The 17,120-nt window shown below is 45.8% G+C and overlaps 1 protein-coding gene across 1 annotated transcript in view; it reads right to left on the bottom strand.

Moving 5' to 3' along the window:
• RARB (retinoic acid receptor beta) overlaps positions 1–17,120 on the bottom strand; it is a 159,893-nt gene that overhangs the window by 3,370 nt on the left and 139,403 nt on the right. Inside the window, exons 5-7 of the mRNA XM_003781749.3 lie at positions 14,858–15,034; positions 1,228–1,432; positions 247–405 (exon numbers count right to left, since the gene is read on the bottom strand). Coding sequence (XP_003781797.1) covers positions 247–405; positions 1,228–1,432; positions 14,858–15,034 — 541 coding nt within the window. The remainder of the gene's footprint in view (positions 1–246; positions 406–1,227; positions 1,433–14,857; positions 15,035–17,120) is intronic.

Below are 17,120 nucleotides of genomic sequence, written 5' to 3'. Positions count from 1 at the left end.
CCTGAATTTAGAAGCACTCAAATCATCTATTGAGATTATGAAGTAGGGTAAGATTTGAGATTTTCTTTCTTTTTTTTTTTCTTAAAGGAAGGGGGAAGGGTCATTTAATTCCTTTTGATTTCAGTGAAAAGTGAGTTTAAAGAAATCAGCTAGTGAACATCCTAAATTAAAACATGTAGTTTAATAAAAAAACACAACTTGATAAGACCCTCAAGTCCACATTGCAGAGCATAAAGACATACATACCTTTAGCACTGATGCTGCGGAGATCTGTGATTTTCATTAAGATCTTTGGAAACATGTGAGGCTTGCTGGGTCGTCTTTTTCTGATATAAATTTTTAGTGCTTCCAGCAATGGTTCTTGTAGCTTATCTACTTTTGTTGGTTCCTCAAGATCCTGGCGGTCTAGATACCAAGAACAGAACATCAAACAATTAGTATCAGAATTTCTGCTCATTTCCCCTCTTATTTGTTTCCTTGTTCCTACAATACCATAATTTTATTAATTCCATAATTTAATTACATAAACAAATTTTCAGACATACGCAATTGCTTTCAGCAGTGATTCTGGAAAATAATTGAACCCTTTGGTAGTCTAAAGTATGTTTTGATGGCTGGTTGCTTTTGTTCCAGGGAAAGAATTGCCTTTTGTGACCAGGAGGTGTCACTACTGAACTGAATTAAAACAAAAGTCGAGCAGGATATTTATAAAAGAAAGGTAAATCTGCCCCTTAATTAAAGCCATTAGTTTTTAACCACTTATGATTCAGCCTCCTGTGAGCCAGTAGGGGTCACTATAAGGAAGAAATCCATATTTTATCCCAGTCGTATTGGTTGGTGGGAGGCCCCAGCCAATAACTTGTATTCCTAGCCACCAACTAGTAAACAGCACATGCAAGTCCCTTCGGTCATTAAAATGTCCCTTGCAAATTTATTTTACAATAGTCTTTGCCTTTAAAAAAAAAAATCTTGCCTTTAAAAAAAAATACCTGTGGCAACTGGATAAATAGCATTTTAGCATTTCTTTCAGAGCAGAACCCAAATACCCTTATTTAATTTATAATAACATGGAAAAATACAACAAATCCTGGCATGTGGTCCTGGCTTTATTCCCATGTCTTTTCCCATGCAAAATAACTCCAAAATGGAGATGAGGAATTTCCCATAAAGTACAAGTATAAATTGTTCTTCGTGGAATCTCACGAGAGTTTTCTAGATAACTGTTACCTCCACAAATTAAGCAGATGGCACTGAGAAGGCCTGTTTCTGTATCATCCATTTCCAAAGGCAGGAGCTGGTTGGCAAAGGTGAATACAAGGTCAGTCAGAGGACCAAAACCAGCATTGTGCATCTGAGTTCGATTTAGGGTAAGGCCATCTGAAAAAGTCATGGTGTCTTGTTCTGGGGTATATCTGGTGCAAATTCTAAGAATCTGAAAGAAAAAAAGAAACAGTAACATCATTGATGAATGATATAAGCTAGCCTGTTCTGAGAGCGTCTATCAGGCAGATGTAAGCAGGAAATAACACGAAGATTTCCAAGAAGCTGTTGCATCACGTGGGATGCTCTCTCACCCTTTTGGATGTTGAATGTCTTCTCCAGCTCTTTAATTAAAAGACAACCAAAGTCAAAACAGAGGGCCTAAAGTTATTTATGGAATATTAAACAAGATGAGAAATTTTGAGAAATATCCTTTTGTTAAAAGTAATTAATAGTTTGATTCAAATAAACATTTACTGAGTACCTACTTATGTCCCAGGCACTGTGCCAGGTGCTGGGATAATAAGATGAATAATAGTCTACTCTTGTTTAAAAGCTTACAGTCTATAATAAATAAATGACAATATCTATCATTTATTAAATGCCTAACATACATCAACTACTGTGCATAGCCTGTACTCAGTCTTCAAACTACTCAGTAAAGTGAATATTCTGTATAGGGACTTAAGGCTCTGAGAGGTTAAGCAATGTTCCCAATGTCACACAGTTAACATGTAACTGAATCTGACTCAAACCCAAGTGAAGCTGTCTTTTCCAAGATGATTCTGATCACACAAGACAGCTATAATACAAGGCAGAAGAGTGGAACCAGCAAGCTGCTAGGGAGTTCAAAAGAATGAAAACTCAGATATAGCCAGAAAGAAATCAGCTCCATGGAGAAGACATGGCATTTCAACCAAGCCCTGAAGTATAGGTGGGATTTCTGTAAGCAAAAGCGTGCAGCGCTCTGCCACCATCTCCCATTCCTACCTGATGTACCCTTGATACATAACCCTGCTGGCCACCCTGGGGTGCCTGCTGCCAAGGAAACTCCTCTAGGCCTCACTAAGTGCATGGCAAACTCAAAAATGCCCTCAGCCCCATCTTGTGTTCCCACTGTCCTATTAATCCTAACTTCCTAACAGAGTTAAGGGCTCTGTGCGTTCTAGAGCACTTACCCAGCAGAACTACTTTTCTGCATCAGTAATGGGGAAGGGCCTCTGGTGACCAGGTTTCCATTCTTGATTTTTCCTTCTAAAAAAAGGCTTAGAGCTGCTTGAAGCACAGCTAATCCTACCTGGACAGAAGTGGATAAACCTAGCAGGTTAAGGAGGCTGAGTTTTATCCAGATTCTGGTGCTCAGTTTGAGTGGGTATAGCCCCTATGAATGTTCACCTAATGGCTTACAGAAGTTATTCCCACCTGGACGGAAGTGGATAACCCAGCAAGTTGAGGAGGCTGAGTTTTATCCAGATTCTGGTGCTCAGTTTGAGTGGGTATAACTTCCATGAATGTTCACCTTATGGCTAACCTAGAGGAGGAATGATGGGACAAGAAAGGCCTGGGTGCTTCTTGCACATGGCCTTGTACAAAGAGAAGTCAATCTTTGAGGAGGCCAGACCCTCACCTATGAGTCCTTTTGGAACCCCCCCCCAAACCCTACCCATATTTTCACCAAGACTCCTAAAACACGAAATCATGTCAAATCTTTTACCTTGTCAGGGCATTATTGGAGGTCTGGGGCAAGGAAACTTCCCATGGGAAAAGCCCTCCTAATCTGACCAGTGGTGTGATCAGCGAGAGTCTGATATCCTTGAGATCATATTAACCAGGCTATTACACTGGAAAAGTCACATGCTTTTTCATCCTTGCTCTGGTTCTCTGACTCTCCAAGAAGACAGTGAGTGAGGATCCAGCCCTCCTCCTACATACAAAACTCCAGCATGGACACAGAGGAAGGAACTAAGACGTCCCATGGAGTGAGGGTATGGGACCTTGGAAGCATGAATGATTAGCATGCTTCACCCCTAACACATAACAATACCTAATGTTTTATTGATCACCTACTATATGCCAGGTCCTGTGGTAAACACTTGAATGTATTATTTCTTCTATTGACCCATGAGTTAAGTAGGATTATTACCCATATTACAGATGGGGAAATGAAACTGAATAGCCTATGTTAGGTCACAAAACTAGTGGCATGATTTGATTTATGCTGTTTCCAGAACCAGTGCCCTTAATTATTGTGCCATAGCTACCTCATTCTTACTTCATGCCAATATCCCAACATAGACACCTCCTCTGTAAGGTTAGATGACCTCTGTTGACTTTGGTAACAGCCTTATTTGACCCTTGGGCTTGGGTGCCTTTGTGCAACACATCACTGGTGTAGTATTCATGGTGGCCTACCTGGTATCAAGAGAGCAGAGCCTATGTCCTAGAAACAAAAACTTTACTTCCTGTGGAGAGGGGCAGTTAAAATTTCAAAATCAGGACATGTTCTCAACTACCTTAATGTTCTTAGCATATGGGATCAAGTAGAATAGTGAACTGGATAGCACTTGATCATGAATCTGAGTGGATATCACAACTTATAATGATCTCTCTTCATTGGGTGAGTATTGGTTTTACCTCTCAGATATTTGTCCAGGGACCTGTCTGAACTACTGTCATCCTATTCTCTGGGTCCCCAGTTGGCTGACCTGTTGAATTTCATCTTGGTAGCAGGTGAAGTACAAAGAAATTCTCAACATAAGAGCAGCCAGAAAACCTGGAAGTCACTGGGCACTTTACCTCCCATGAAAGCCCTAGCAAGTAAAGGGTGGTGCCCAAGGTCACACAAGCAATGGTGCCAGAGCGTAGAACTCAGGTCTCCCAATCCCTACCCTAATAATCTTTCAACTACCTAAAGAAATACTGTCTATAACAGGGTGGAGTTAACATATGATGGTCAAAGTTAGTATGCTCAATATTTATGTGCTCAAAATCCCCAGACACATTTCTAGTCTGAAATCAAACAGGTACTAAACAAATCTGCAGCTTTAACATGCTGCCCAGATGTGAATGAATGAGCTCTGTCCCCTGCAAGAATAAAAGGAACCAGGGATTTGTTAGAAAGGAACAGAACAGTATTTAGGCCTTTGTGAGTTCTCAACAACTCACTTAGAAATCCATGTCCAGATTGCCATGCACAAATGTCTCTATTCTGTTTGGAAGGGTTTTCCTCTTGAAAAGTTGGAATATATCGGATTCTGATGAACCATCTACAAATATGTCCTACTGCCTTTCTCTCTAAAAAGTTCAAAACCAAGTATAAATGATACATCCAGAGAGAAATGCGCATGGCCTCAGATGAAAGACTATTCAATGTCTTCTTTTATCTGAGGAGTTTCCGTTCCTGGGCCCACCCCTGCCCCAAATAGGATAAGCCCAGTGTGCAGCAGGCAACTGCCCCTGCCCCCAGACAGCTCTGGCCTATCCTGCCTCTGCAGAGAAACCAAGTGGTTTAATTTCATCACAAAGAAGTCAACTGCCAGTGGCAACCGCTAACTTACTCTCTAGGATTAAAAAACTCTTTGTTTGAAAGGAGGGTGTCTTATCTGGAAAGACCAGCATGCAAGGCCCATGAGATGGGTAAAAATAGCCTAGGCAAGGCTGACTTGCCAAGGAGGACCCTGTAGGACCACACAAAGCTCCTGTTGATGGTCAAAGCTGATCCTCCTGAGGGCACACAGTGCCCTGTCTTCCTGCCTTCAGCAAAGACACTGTGCCTCTTTCTACTGCTCTCCATGAGAATATGTGTTCTGTGTGCCTCCCAAGAGCAGCCTGCCTGAGGCCTGGAGCCCTGGAAGGATCTGAGCATGAGACCTGGAGGCAGAGCCAAAGACTTGTCCAGCAAGCTGCCATCATCTCTCCCTGGAGAGGGCCTCTTAACTGACCCCTTATCTCCACTCTTGCTTGGGTACTATTGGGTACTATTGGGCCTCTTAACTGACCCCTTCTTTCCATTTTTCCTTGGGTACTATTGGTCAATCCACAGCAACCAGAGACCCTCTTCAAAACGTTCGTCAGAGGAGACCTGTCTCTTGCTAAAACTCTTCCAATGGCATCCAGTCATCTTTCAAATAAAATTCAGACTTCTTTCTGTGGGCCTCCAGGGCTTCTTCCCACCCTGCCAATCTCAGCTCTTGCTGCTGTCCCTTGCTCATTAACTTTTGGTCATACTGGTGTTTGTGACTCAAAGTGGCTTAAATGCCTTTGCTCTTCCCAATGCCTTTGGTGCTTTCTCCCTGATCTTCACGTGGCTGACTCCTTAGTCAGAGCTCCGTGCAAATGGCACTTCCTCAGAAAGCCCAGCAAGCATGCTTGCTAAGACCCATCACACATGCTTGCTAAGACCCATCACTTTATATCATCTTAAAAAAAAAAAATATGAAAAAGTTGTTTTAAAATTGAGCAATAACATGATAATTTTAAAATATGCCCACAAATTCTTTGATGTTATTCCCTTTAAGTAGTAGAGCTTAGTTCCCCTCCCCTTGAATGTGTGCTGGCCTTAGTGATTAGCCTCAAACAAACAAGGATCCTACAGAAGTAACATCTTTTTGCACTTAAGTGTGATACCCTTATGTCACAGAATTAGGTGCAAATAATGCCAAGTAAAATAATGTCCATTTTTTAATTAGCTGGTAATCTATACCAATCTTTTATTAGAAAATCATAAGCATGCAATTCTGTAACATAACACTATCACACTCTAACACAAAAGAGCATTACTTCAGCTGGATCTGGTAGAATATGGTGGAAGCCATAGAGTGTGACTTCTGGGACTAGTTTATAAAAGATGTTGTGGCCTCCTTCTTGCTTGCTGTGTCTTGAATCTCTTGCTCTGGAGGAAGCTGGTTAACATGTCATAAGGGCACTTAAGCTTCCCATTGCAAGAAACAGAGCCTGCCCATCAAGAATTAGCATTAACTTGCAAGGCAAATGTCATGAGCCACCCTGGAAGCAGACCTTTCAGCCCCAGTCAGTCCTTTAGATAACTGCAGCCCTGGCTGGTGCCTTCCTGCTAATTCATGAAAGACACAGAGCCAGAATCACTCTGCTAAGTCAGGACGAGATTCCTGACCCACAGTGACTATGTGGGATAATGGGCTTATTGTTTGAGACTGCTCAATTTTGTGGTGATTTGTTATGTAGCAGTTGGTAACTAATACAGCATACATCCTTGGAGCTGCACATAACTCTCCAGAGTTCAGCTTAATGCATTTTCCCTAACTATATACCTGTGTAGCCATCACCTAGATCAAGATATGCATACAAGGTGGCTGTAAAGTTCGTGTGCAATTTAAATTAGTGTGCACATGAACTTTATGGCTACTCTACATGTCTAGCACCTAGAGACTCCTTTGGCTCCTCCCAATCAAACCTCCTTCCCCACAGTAACCAATATTTTGACTCCTATTCCTATAGGTTAAATTTGCCTATTAAAAAATTTTGCCCATTGGGCAGCGCCTGTGGCTCAAAGGAGTAGGGCGCTGGCCCCATATGCCATGTGGAGGCGGGTTCAAGCTTGGCCCTGGCCAAAAACGGAAAAAAAAAAAAAAATTTCCTATTCTTGAACTTTAGATCATAGGAGTCATATAGTATATTCCCTTCGGTGTCATTTGATATAATCGTGTGATACTGGCCCACATGAGTGCTCACAGCCGTGGTTTGTTATTCTTCAGTGCCGTGTGATGTTCCAAATCATGAACACTGCTCTTCACTGGTTCATCTTCCTCCTAGCATTCATCACTTATGAGCTGCAAGAATGAGCTTGCTCTCTCTCCTCACTCTTGGTTGTGCCTTTAGCAACTAGGAAGCGTTCTCCACTCAGTAGGTGGTCAGTGAATCTTTGTTGAATAAACCAACTAGATTTTCTCATCAGACTGTCCCTCACCTGGCAAACCCCAGAGGAGGGCACCTAAACGATCGCTCAATTTAGGCAAAGGAGAAAGTACAAATTGCTTGGGCATCTTGGTCTCTCTCTGATTGTGTTTGGTAACAGATTCTGATCTGATTCGACTGTCCACAGTGCTTGTGGGAATGATGTTAATAACAATGACATACAGAATGGCTGTTACTAAAAGTGGGTGCTAAAAATGTGTTTACGTGGACATAGGGGAATGATAGACAATGGAAACTAGGAAGGGTGAAGGGGCGGGAGAGAGGTGGATGGTAAGTTACTTTTGGGGCACAGTGTATGTTATTTGGGTGATGAGCACCCTAAAATCCCTGACTTGACCCTACATAATCTATGCCTGTAACAAAATTGCTCATGTACCCCATACATTTGTACAAATAATAATAATGACAATAATAATAAAACAAGGACACACAGGGGGCACATAGTACCCCTTGTGATGAACTCTTTGGGAAGAAAATGCTTTCCCCAGTAGGACCTGGGGCCAGCCTGCCTTTCCTGAGAAGTAAATGGACGTGCCAGAAGCAAGAGCACCATGTCATGGCCCCTGCTTTCTAGACCAGCACTCTAGCTATTGTTTTACAATGTCAAGAGAAACAGGTAGAAATATTTTAATAATATATTTTTAACCTAATAGAAACAAAATATTTTGTTTCAATGTGTAATTGTTATTTACAAAAATGAAGGAGATATTTGTTTTAAATACTAAGTCTTTGAAATCCAGGGTTGATCTTGTAATGATACAGTCAGCTTTTTCAGACCACCCACATTTTAAGGTGACCTGTGGCTACTGAGCTGGCCAGCACAGCTCTGGATGCCATTTCCTAGCCACTTAGGAGCAAACAGTTCACAGAGACAGTCTAGGCTTCCTCTGTGCTGACGATGATGGCTTATGTAAAGGAATATTTTACTGTGTGCCAGGAATTAATCAATTTTCCCAACAACCTAACTGGCGAATAGCTACTACTGTGTCCATTTCACTGGTGAGGTGATTGAGGCTCCAAAATGTCACTTAGCCTTCTTCCTAAGTTCACATAGCTCCTAAGTTCACATAGCTCCTAAGTGGCGGGGTTGGGATTTGAACCCATGGAGTCTGGATGCAGAGTCTGCCTTCTTCACTACACTGGCTGTCTCACAGTGACTCCCAATGATTGGTGGGGTCATTGCCCCACACTGACAGGTGAGATAGAGACCCTGTCATGAGAGCACAGGTGGCCAGGGGCAGTCAGGCTATGGAGCTCCATATGCAGAGCTGGCCCCTCTCCAGCCTGGCCTCTTGTCCCTATTGAGTCCAAGGAAGGAGGGAGGGGGGTACAGGTTCATGTGGGAATGGCATCTATGGCTACATAGCCACATGGCCTCAGGAGCCACAGATCATGTTGTGAAGTCACAGAGGCTGTCACTTTTGCGTCACCAGGAGCAAAGTGCTGCTGTAACTGGCATGGGAATATTTTCCTTGGGGAAAGTAAGGGCAGCAGATGGCAGGAAGCCACATGCCCGGTAGGGAAAGACCTCATGCTTGAAGCTTGCATAGACATGATATTCAGAAAGCAGCACATGTGCTGGAGTTTGAATTCTGACTTTGAATTCATTCGCTCACCCATCCATGAATCTATTCATTCACAGAGATGCACTGGACGCCTCTTTTGCGCTTGGAACTTTGCCACAGCAACCAGCTCTATCCTGGATCCTGCCCTGACTAAGTGACAGTCTGGGGTGGAAGACAATGGGAAACAGGCTTCTCATGACATGATGTCTTAAGTGCCATGAGAGAGACCAGCAGTGTGTGGGTGGGAATGGAGTGGCTGGTCAGGGAAGACTTCTCTGAAGAGGTGGCATTTAGCTGAGGCCAGGAAGGGAGTGAGGGGAGGGTGGGGATCATAGAGAAGGAGCAGAGTGTTCCAAGGCTCTGGGGCAGGGAGAGCCTGACTGCAGCTGGAGGAAGTGCCCAGAGACAAGGGAGCTGGGAGAGCCTGTAGGCTGAGGCACCACGGCAGGTGGGCAGATGCAGCAGCCCCACTTCCCCACTGAGAACTGAGAAAGGCCAGTGCTGAGAAACACAGGCAATGGCTGCTATGGGGCCTCCTGGCAGAGACAGGGCAGCCACCCTCACCTCTCCTGAACATCACTCTGGCATCCCATCATCCGCCAAGGGGTCTCATAAGAAAACTCTTGTCTTTTGAATCATGAACCATTACCCTGCACTGTGTTCTCACATGGTTTAATTTCACTGTAAAAAATGCTGCTGCTCACTGTCTCCCCATCACAGTCCTTAAATCCTGGCCAGGCAAGTCATCTTCTCATCAGAAGATGGCTCAGGTTTTTCCACTTTGCAAAGGGCAATTTTGCCCTCCTTTATTCAGAGGCCAACACCTCTCTGAAGGGACCCCTATAGTCCTTTGGCTTCCACTGTCTCATCAGCAAAATGGGGATAAAAACGACCCCCTGAGGGTGTAATGAGGCTTAACAATAATAACATGGAGGGGACTGAGGCCCACAGTGTGCCAAACACTGTCCCAAGCCCTATGTACCACCTCATTTCACTTTCTCCAGACTCTCAAGAAAGCTCCTATTGTCACTATCATTTTAAATATGAGGAAACTGAGGCTCAGAGAGGGGGAGTAACTTTCCCCAAGTCACACAGCTTATAAGAAGCAGAACCAGAGTTTGAACCCAGGCAAGCTGGCTTCAGAGCCCACACTCAACAGCTGGGGCAAGCCACAGGGAGCAGGATCAATGTGGAGCCACGTCTGAGTGGGGCTGGGGGAGACAAACCCTGTAGTGATATCAGGAGTAGGCTCAAGCTGGGTAGGAGAGCGCAGCTTAAATCCCCGCAGGGCAGGGACTCCCTCTTCTCTCCCTTCATATCCCCCGGGCCTGATACACAGTAAATGTTCAGTAAATATGTGTGGGAATCATTACTTCAGCCAATATTTATTCAGTGCTATAGGACAAGACAGAGCAAACATTTAAATCAAAAGCCAGAACACGGCACATCTCTGCTCAAAACCCAATGACTTTTAAGTCACTGAGAATAAAAATGGCCTTGGCAGCAGGACCCACCTCCTCTCTGATCCCGGCCCTGCAGTCCTTGCCCACTCCCTTCTGGGCCCACTCACCTCCCTGAGCTTTGCGAGGGCCACCTCTGTCCTTGGGCCTGTGAATGCCAGCACTATTACGCTGTTATGCACATTCCTTTCCCATCAGTGTTTCCTGGCTTTTTAAAATTTTTTGAGATAGTCTTGCTCTCTTGCCCAGGCTAGACTGCAATGGTGTCATTATAGCTCATAACAACCTCAAACTCCTGGGCTCAAGCAATCCTCCTATCACAGTCTTTTGAGTAGCTGGGATGGCACATGTCACTAAGCCTGTCTAATTTTTCCCATATTTGGTAGAGACAGGAGTCTCACTCTTGTTCACACTGGTCCTGAACTCCTGACCTCAAGGGATCCTCTGGCCTTGGCCTCCCAGAGTGCTGGGATTGTAAGCGTGAGCCACTGTGCCAGGCCCTGGCTCTTGCTCTTTCTGTTCCTGCATTCAAATCTCTTCAAAGGCCGCCTGCGTCCCTAGCTGAGCTATAGAAACCAGCCCTTGCCCAGCTCATTCACCTCTGTGCCTGATTCCGTTTCTGTTTTCTTTGTAGCACTTAAAACCCTGTCTAATCTATTGTGTCTGCTTGTTGCCTGTCTCCCCCCAGGAGAGGGTCATCTTCACAAGGGCAGGAATTTTGGCCTGTTGGGTTCCTTGCTGCATCCTCAGCCTAGAATAGTGCCTGATACAGCAGGTCCTTGGTGAATCTTTATGGAAGGAAGGAAAGAAAAAAAGGAGAGGAACAGGATGGGATGGGAGAGGCAAGGAGGAAGTGAGGGAGCAGACGGAAACCAGAGCGTCCAATCCCCTCAAAGGCTTGTTTTTATGGCTTTTAAGTTAAGAGAGACTTAATCCTACCTTCAGAGAAGAGGCAGGCGAGAGGGAGTAAAAGACAGAGATTAAAGAAGAAGGAAACAGGAGGACAGAGCTTGGCTGAGGGGACAGCTCCTGCTTGCCTGACCACAACTTGCCTGATGCTGTAGCTCTTGGGTAAGCAAAGGAAAATAAATCTACCTGCAGTAGTTACGAAGAGTTTGCCCATCTTAAAAACCACTTCATGGCTACTTGGCCCCTGTGGGAAATCATGAAACGCAAAGCGGGGCCTCAAAATCAATCTCATTCCAACCTTGTGCAAGAAGTGTCCACTCCAGGAGGGCCCCACCAAGCAGCGGCTGGGGCAGGAAATCCCCTGGAAGGTGACGTGGCGGCGGCAGGGCAGGACAGGTGAGGCTTTCCTTCCGCTTCTTGCTGTGTCCTTCATGATTATAAATCAGCCCTTCCCCAGAGCACCGAGCACCGGCTGCACATCCTATCACTGGTGGTGCCAGCCCTGGCAGACGTGCCTTTAGAAACACGAGGCCCTGTCTGATTGGGGGACCACAAATAACACAGCAAGATGCTTGGCTCTGAGTGGGTGGAACTCAGGGCTGGGACCCTCAGAGCAGACTTGATTTCCTCTGTAGGAGCCAAGGATAATCTCGGCCTGTGTCTGTCTGTCCATGTGTCCATCTGTTTTCTCTGTCTAACTCTATCCATACACCAATCGCTTAGATGAGAAGATTCTTCTAAGCAGCTCAGCCAGTTGATATTCTCATCCAAAAGATGTTCTTTGAAGTTGTGCATTTTTCTGGACCTTGTGATTAATTGCCTTTGCTACAAATTCTTGGAAGTGAGCTCTTGTCTCGGGCCAAATAAGTATTCCTTCTGCTTCAGCTCATAGACTGGATGGCCCTGCCCTCCCCATACCAGGGGTTCTCCCTCCTCTGCCTACTGCTTCCCCACCAGAGTCCTCCCCCTGTGGCCAGGAAGGCAGGCCTGAATGTTTCCTAACTCCTATCACAAGAGTTAATTGCCCACATCAACCCATCTTTGGCCTTGCTTTCAACATCATGGGGTGACCACCTACTATAAGCTAAGTGCTTAGAACCATTACCGAATTTAATCCCATTTAAGCAATGGCCTTATTTAATGTGTGATGGATTTGTATTTCTATCTTGTGCATAGGTAAACTGAGGCTTGGAGAGAATAAATTACTACACCAAGGTCACACAAATTGGTTCCTATTCCACCCAAACCTCCGGGGGGGATCAAGGGACAAACTGAAGGAGAAGGCAGGGTTCAGAATCAATGCAGGGCAGACGGCTACTAGAGACAGGAGGGACATAAACCTTGTAGAGGCCGCACCCTGATCACCAAGCATGTGGCTTTGCAGAAGCGAGACACTTTCCTGGAGCTTCTCAAAGCACACTTCTCATTCCACACCTTCCTACAGGGCTGGGGTGGGGCTGGGGTGGGGCAATCACAAACCATCACGGTCTGGCCGCTGGACAACAGAAGGGTCAGAAACAAGCAGAGGGCTCAGGTCAGAGCCCGAGTCCTGGAAAGGCCCCAGGCCCTGCTGGGCGGCCTCAGGATGCGGAGTCCTAACTACACAGCGTCCCCTGCTGTAGGCTTGATTTGCCATGTGTCACCTCACAGTCTGCTCAGCCCCTGTAGGCCTTTGAGGCACCTTTACGTAGGGGGTCAACTCCAGTCTCTGCTGATTTCTTGAGGGTGTTCCGAAGCTTTTGAGAAACTAAGCATTACACTTTATACATTTGTCAGAAAAGTACTAAAAAGCCTAGACATTGTCACTGTCATTAATTATAATAGCTTGGTGTTAATGTCATGCCCACATTGCCTCTCTTTCTCTCTGAGAGCTGCCTGGCCTGGTTCTCTCCCCGTGGTCTTCACCTCTCTCACTCTGCTACCTCCTTCTGCAGGGCTCCTGTTCATGCTTCTTGTCCTCTTTTATAACCTCTGATGTCACTGAAGTCCCAAGGCATGGGTTTACAGTGTGGGCTCCAGCACCCAGTTGACCTCAGGGACTCACATGGCCCCCCCGCTCCTTATCTGTAAAGTGGGCTGAATTCCCACCGCTCAGGCGCAGTGAGCTGTATGAGGCTCAGACGAGCTGAGGTCAGCAAACTCCACAGATTAAGGCTGCTCTGATGTTTCCATTTTCCTGAATGTTCATAGATTCACCCAGATCCTCTGGGTTTATGAGAGGTAAAAACACCAGATATGCTCGCAGCCTCCCTGGCAAGTACAGGTGACGGAGTAACCACTGCCACTCTTCCTCAGACCTACCTGGCAAACTGAAGGAAGGACACGTAAACATTCAAGTTTCTGTACACTCACCCCTCTGGTAGGTGGGGATGGAGTGGGATCGTGTATGTATGTTTTTAACTGTTGTCACTGCGTTTGCTTTGCAGACTGGTTTATACCCGAAGCTATAGTAACAAGAAACATTTATACCTTTAAAGCACTTCAAAAGCTAATTTTACTTTCTCTATTTTCTGATGCATCCCTGGGACCCTGTCTCCCCTCCCACTACCTCCATGGGCCTCTCTGCACACATGTCCCCCCGCCCCAGCAGGACACATCCCTGCTGCCTCTGATGGGAATGGCTCTACGTCTAAGGAAACAGGCCCAGCCAGAACAGTCTACCCCACCCCTGAAGCCCCTGCTGGGGAAAAAGAGAATGTTCAGCCAGCAGAGACCTGCAGAGGATGAGGTGTGAAGATGTCCTTACCCTCTCTAAGAAGCCCCAGTGTGAGAAGGGAAGGGGGCCAGGAGGCCTCAGGCATCCCCTTATACAGGTGAGGAAACTGAGGCCCACAGGGGTAGTATGGACTGAACACCTGTGTTCTCCCAAATTTCACACACTACAACCCTAATCCCTGATATGATGGTATTGGAGGTAGGAAGGGAGGGCTTTGGGTAGGTGAGGTCATCATGATATAGCCCCCCTGGTGGGATTAGCACTGTGCGAGGTGATGAGGGGAAGAAACCCAGCATGCTGGCTCCCTGGTCTTGGATGTCCTGCTTCCAGCACTGTGGGAACAAGTGTTTCTTTGAGCTGCGGCGTCTCTGTTACAGCAGCTCAAACTGAGACAAGAGAAAGGGGTTTTCCTAAGACCACAGATGGAGGTGGTGCAAGGTCCTTGTCACTGCTGGGCCCCCTTTAGTGGTTTAGCATGGAGAACCCTAATTGCCTTTCAGGCACCCCTCTCCCCCAGGGCTGTTCTGTGGAAGGAGACAAATGCCTGTGAAGTTCCAGGGACAGGGTAGGTCGAGGGAGGAAGCAGGGAGGAAGACAAGTCACTCCCCAGCCACATGACCTTGCTGATGTGCTGGGGCCAGGCTGCACTGGAAAAGACTGCCTCCCGGGAGAGGGGAGAGTGAGCCGTCCACCCCCAGGCTGTGTGATCAGGCCTGGTTTGCCTCTCTCCTAAGGTCATCAAGAGGGGCTTGCTACAGTGGGTAGAAGGTAGGAAGCTTCTGTCCAACTCCAGGGTGTCACTAAGCTTTTGGTAATGGAGCTGAGATTCAGCAGGGTTGTGGTGTGTGCAGGAGGTGGCCAGGAGTGAGGCTGGGGAAACAGGAGACACTGGGGAAAGTGACGCCTCCTCTGGAGACCTTCAAAGCCTCTTTGCCCTCCTCCTTCCCTCCCCCCCACCTCCTTCTCCCTCACTGAGAGCACAGAAGGGCACATACCAGGATGTCCAGGCAGGCGGCCTTCAGCAGGGTGATTTGGTCTGCAATGGTCAAGCCGGTGAAGCCTGGCAGACGTTTAGCAAACTCCACGATTTTAATAATGCACTTGGTGGCCAGTTCACTGAATTTGTCCCAAAGGCCCAGGTCCAGTCGGACTCGATGGTCAGCACTAGAATTCTGTGAGGGAGAGAAAACACCATCAGGTGTAGTTTAGGGGAAGCCACACTATGAGGAGGAGGAGTCAACACGTTTTCTACCAGTTTAGCTTTGACAGGGGAGCTACTTGGTGGAATGGCTGAATTTTTAGCCAGGAGTCATCTTTTTAAAATGCTCAAAATCATATGCCTGTACCCTGGATAACTGAGTAACAGATGAGGGAGAGTTTCTCAGCTAATAAATGAAGACGGAATGAGAGAATGAGGAGTCACCATTGTACACTGAATTACTGGCTCTGGGCATTGACCATCAGTGCTTGCTAATATCTTACACTTGATCTCAGCCCAAAGCCCGAGAAGTAACAAGGTTGCTCTTATCTTCAAACAGGCAACCTATCATGCTGGTGTCCTGATGGAAAAACACACCACCAGCTATGAAATAGTCTGGCCAAAAATCAAACTGGGATTTGACTGGGCCTCAAGATCTCACTGCAGGAAATGCAGGAACATAGTAAACTACAGCACAGGGATGCAACTGTCAACATCCAGATTGCCAGAAATCCTATAAAACCAATGAACTGGTTTCTTCAACAAATACATTGCAAGGAAGAGAAAGAAATGGAGAAATCCAAAGATTAAAAGTAGCTCAACCCAAATGCTCATTAACTGATGAATGGATAAGTCAATTGTGATCACAACTACACAATGGAAAGGGAAGGTAGCATTCCCAAGGAGCGAACAGCGATATACACTCCAACAGGCTAAACCTCAAACCTCTGTTAAATGAAAGAAGGCAGAGATAAAAGCCTATACACAAAATGATTCCATGTATACGACAGTCTGGAAAAGGCAGAACTATAGTGATAGGGAACAGCTCTGTGGTCTTCCAGAGGCAGGGGCGGGCAGGGGATTGACCAGAGGGTGCATGAGGGAACTCTTTGGAGTGATGGGAATGTTCTATACCTTGATGGGGGTCACATTACATGACTGAATACTTCCATCACACGCTCTTCAAACTATACCTTTATAAAAGGGAAATTATGTAAATGATCTTTCCATAATCTTGATTGCAAAAAAAGTGGTGAGGGGATTTATCCATCAATTGCAAGGTATAAACCTTGCCTGAATTGTGATTCCGGCAAATAAACTGTAAAGAGATTGTGACATACACCTATGAGAAAACTAGAACTTGGAGCTGTTAAGGTGTCGACGATGTTAATTTTATATCAGGACAATAATGCTGACATTGCTGTTTTGCTTTTGTTTGCAGAGGTTTTTATCATTTAGAACACAGGCTGAGATATTTACAGATTAAATGATGAGAGGTCTGTCATGTACCATCCTGGCGTTTGGTCCTCTGAGGAATGTAAAGGGCTCCGGACACGTATCCCGCTTCTCAGACTGATCTCTTTCGTTTGCTGCCTAGTTAAATTCAGTCTGCAGAAAGTCAAACTAGCTCTGGCTGTTAACACGGGCAAGGAAAGCCAGGACGATAAGTTTGCAGGAGATGCCACGGAAGCCATAAGAACAGTGGTAGCCGGCGCTGCCTTCCGCGACACTCCTTGCAGACAGCAGAGGCACGCATCCTCCAGATTTATTTTATTCCTTCCTCAAGGACCTTGGTGGAATACAGTGCACTCGGGGGAACATAAGATCAAGATGTGTGGCCATTCGGGCTGTAATTAAATTTAATAGGCAGTTTATCCGGTCCATAGGAAGATGACACTGAGGAGCCGGGAAGAGGCAAGCTTACGGTGGGAAATCATCTCACAATAGAGTATCCATCTGGAAAAAAAGACATTGCCCCGACCCAGCCAGTGTGAACGAAATCTTCATCAACATCGGATGAGGTTACTTTATCATGTGCAGGGGCTGAGCGAGAGGAGCCTGTCACACCTTCTATTAAAAATAATGCACAGCCGTCTTAACGGCATGTAAATCTAACTCACTATTATGCAAACTGAAGGGAAGAGGCAGTTAATAAAACACAAAATAACCTGGTGTTTTATTATACTGGTTGCTGGATTCATAGGTGCGAGGCTTAAAATGGCTTATATATTATCTTCCAGCTGCGCAAATGGAGAGCCCCGGCCTGTTGGGGTTGGTAA

This window comes from Otolemur garnettii, unplaced genomic scaffold (genome assembly GCF_000181295.1).
Source record: "Otolemur garnettii isolate 467f Iridium unplaced genomic scaffold, OtoGar3 scaffold00002, whole genome shotgun sequence".
Taxonomy (NCBI): Eukaryota; Metazoa; Chordata; class Mammalia; order Primates; family Galagidae; genus Otolemur; species Otolemur garnettii.
Note: the sequence above shows the minus strand (reverse complement) of the source record. Positions and strands in the feature narration are given on the sequence as shown.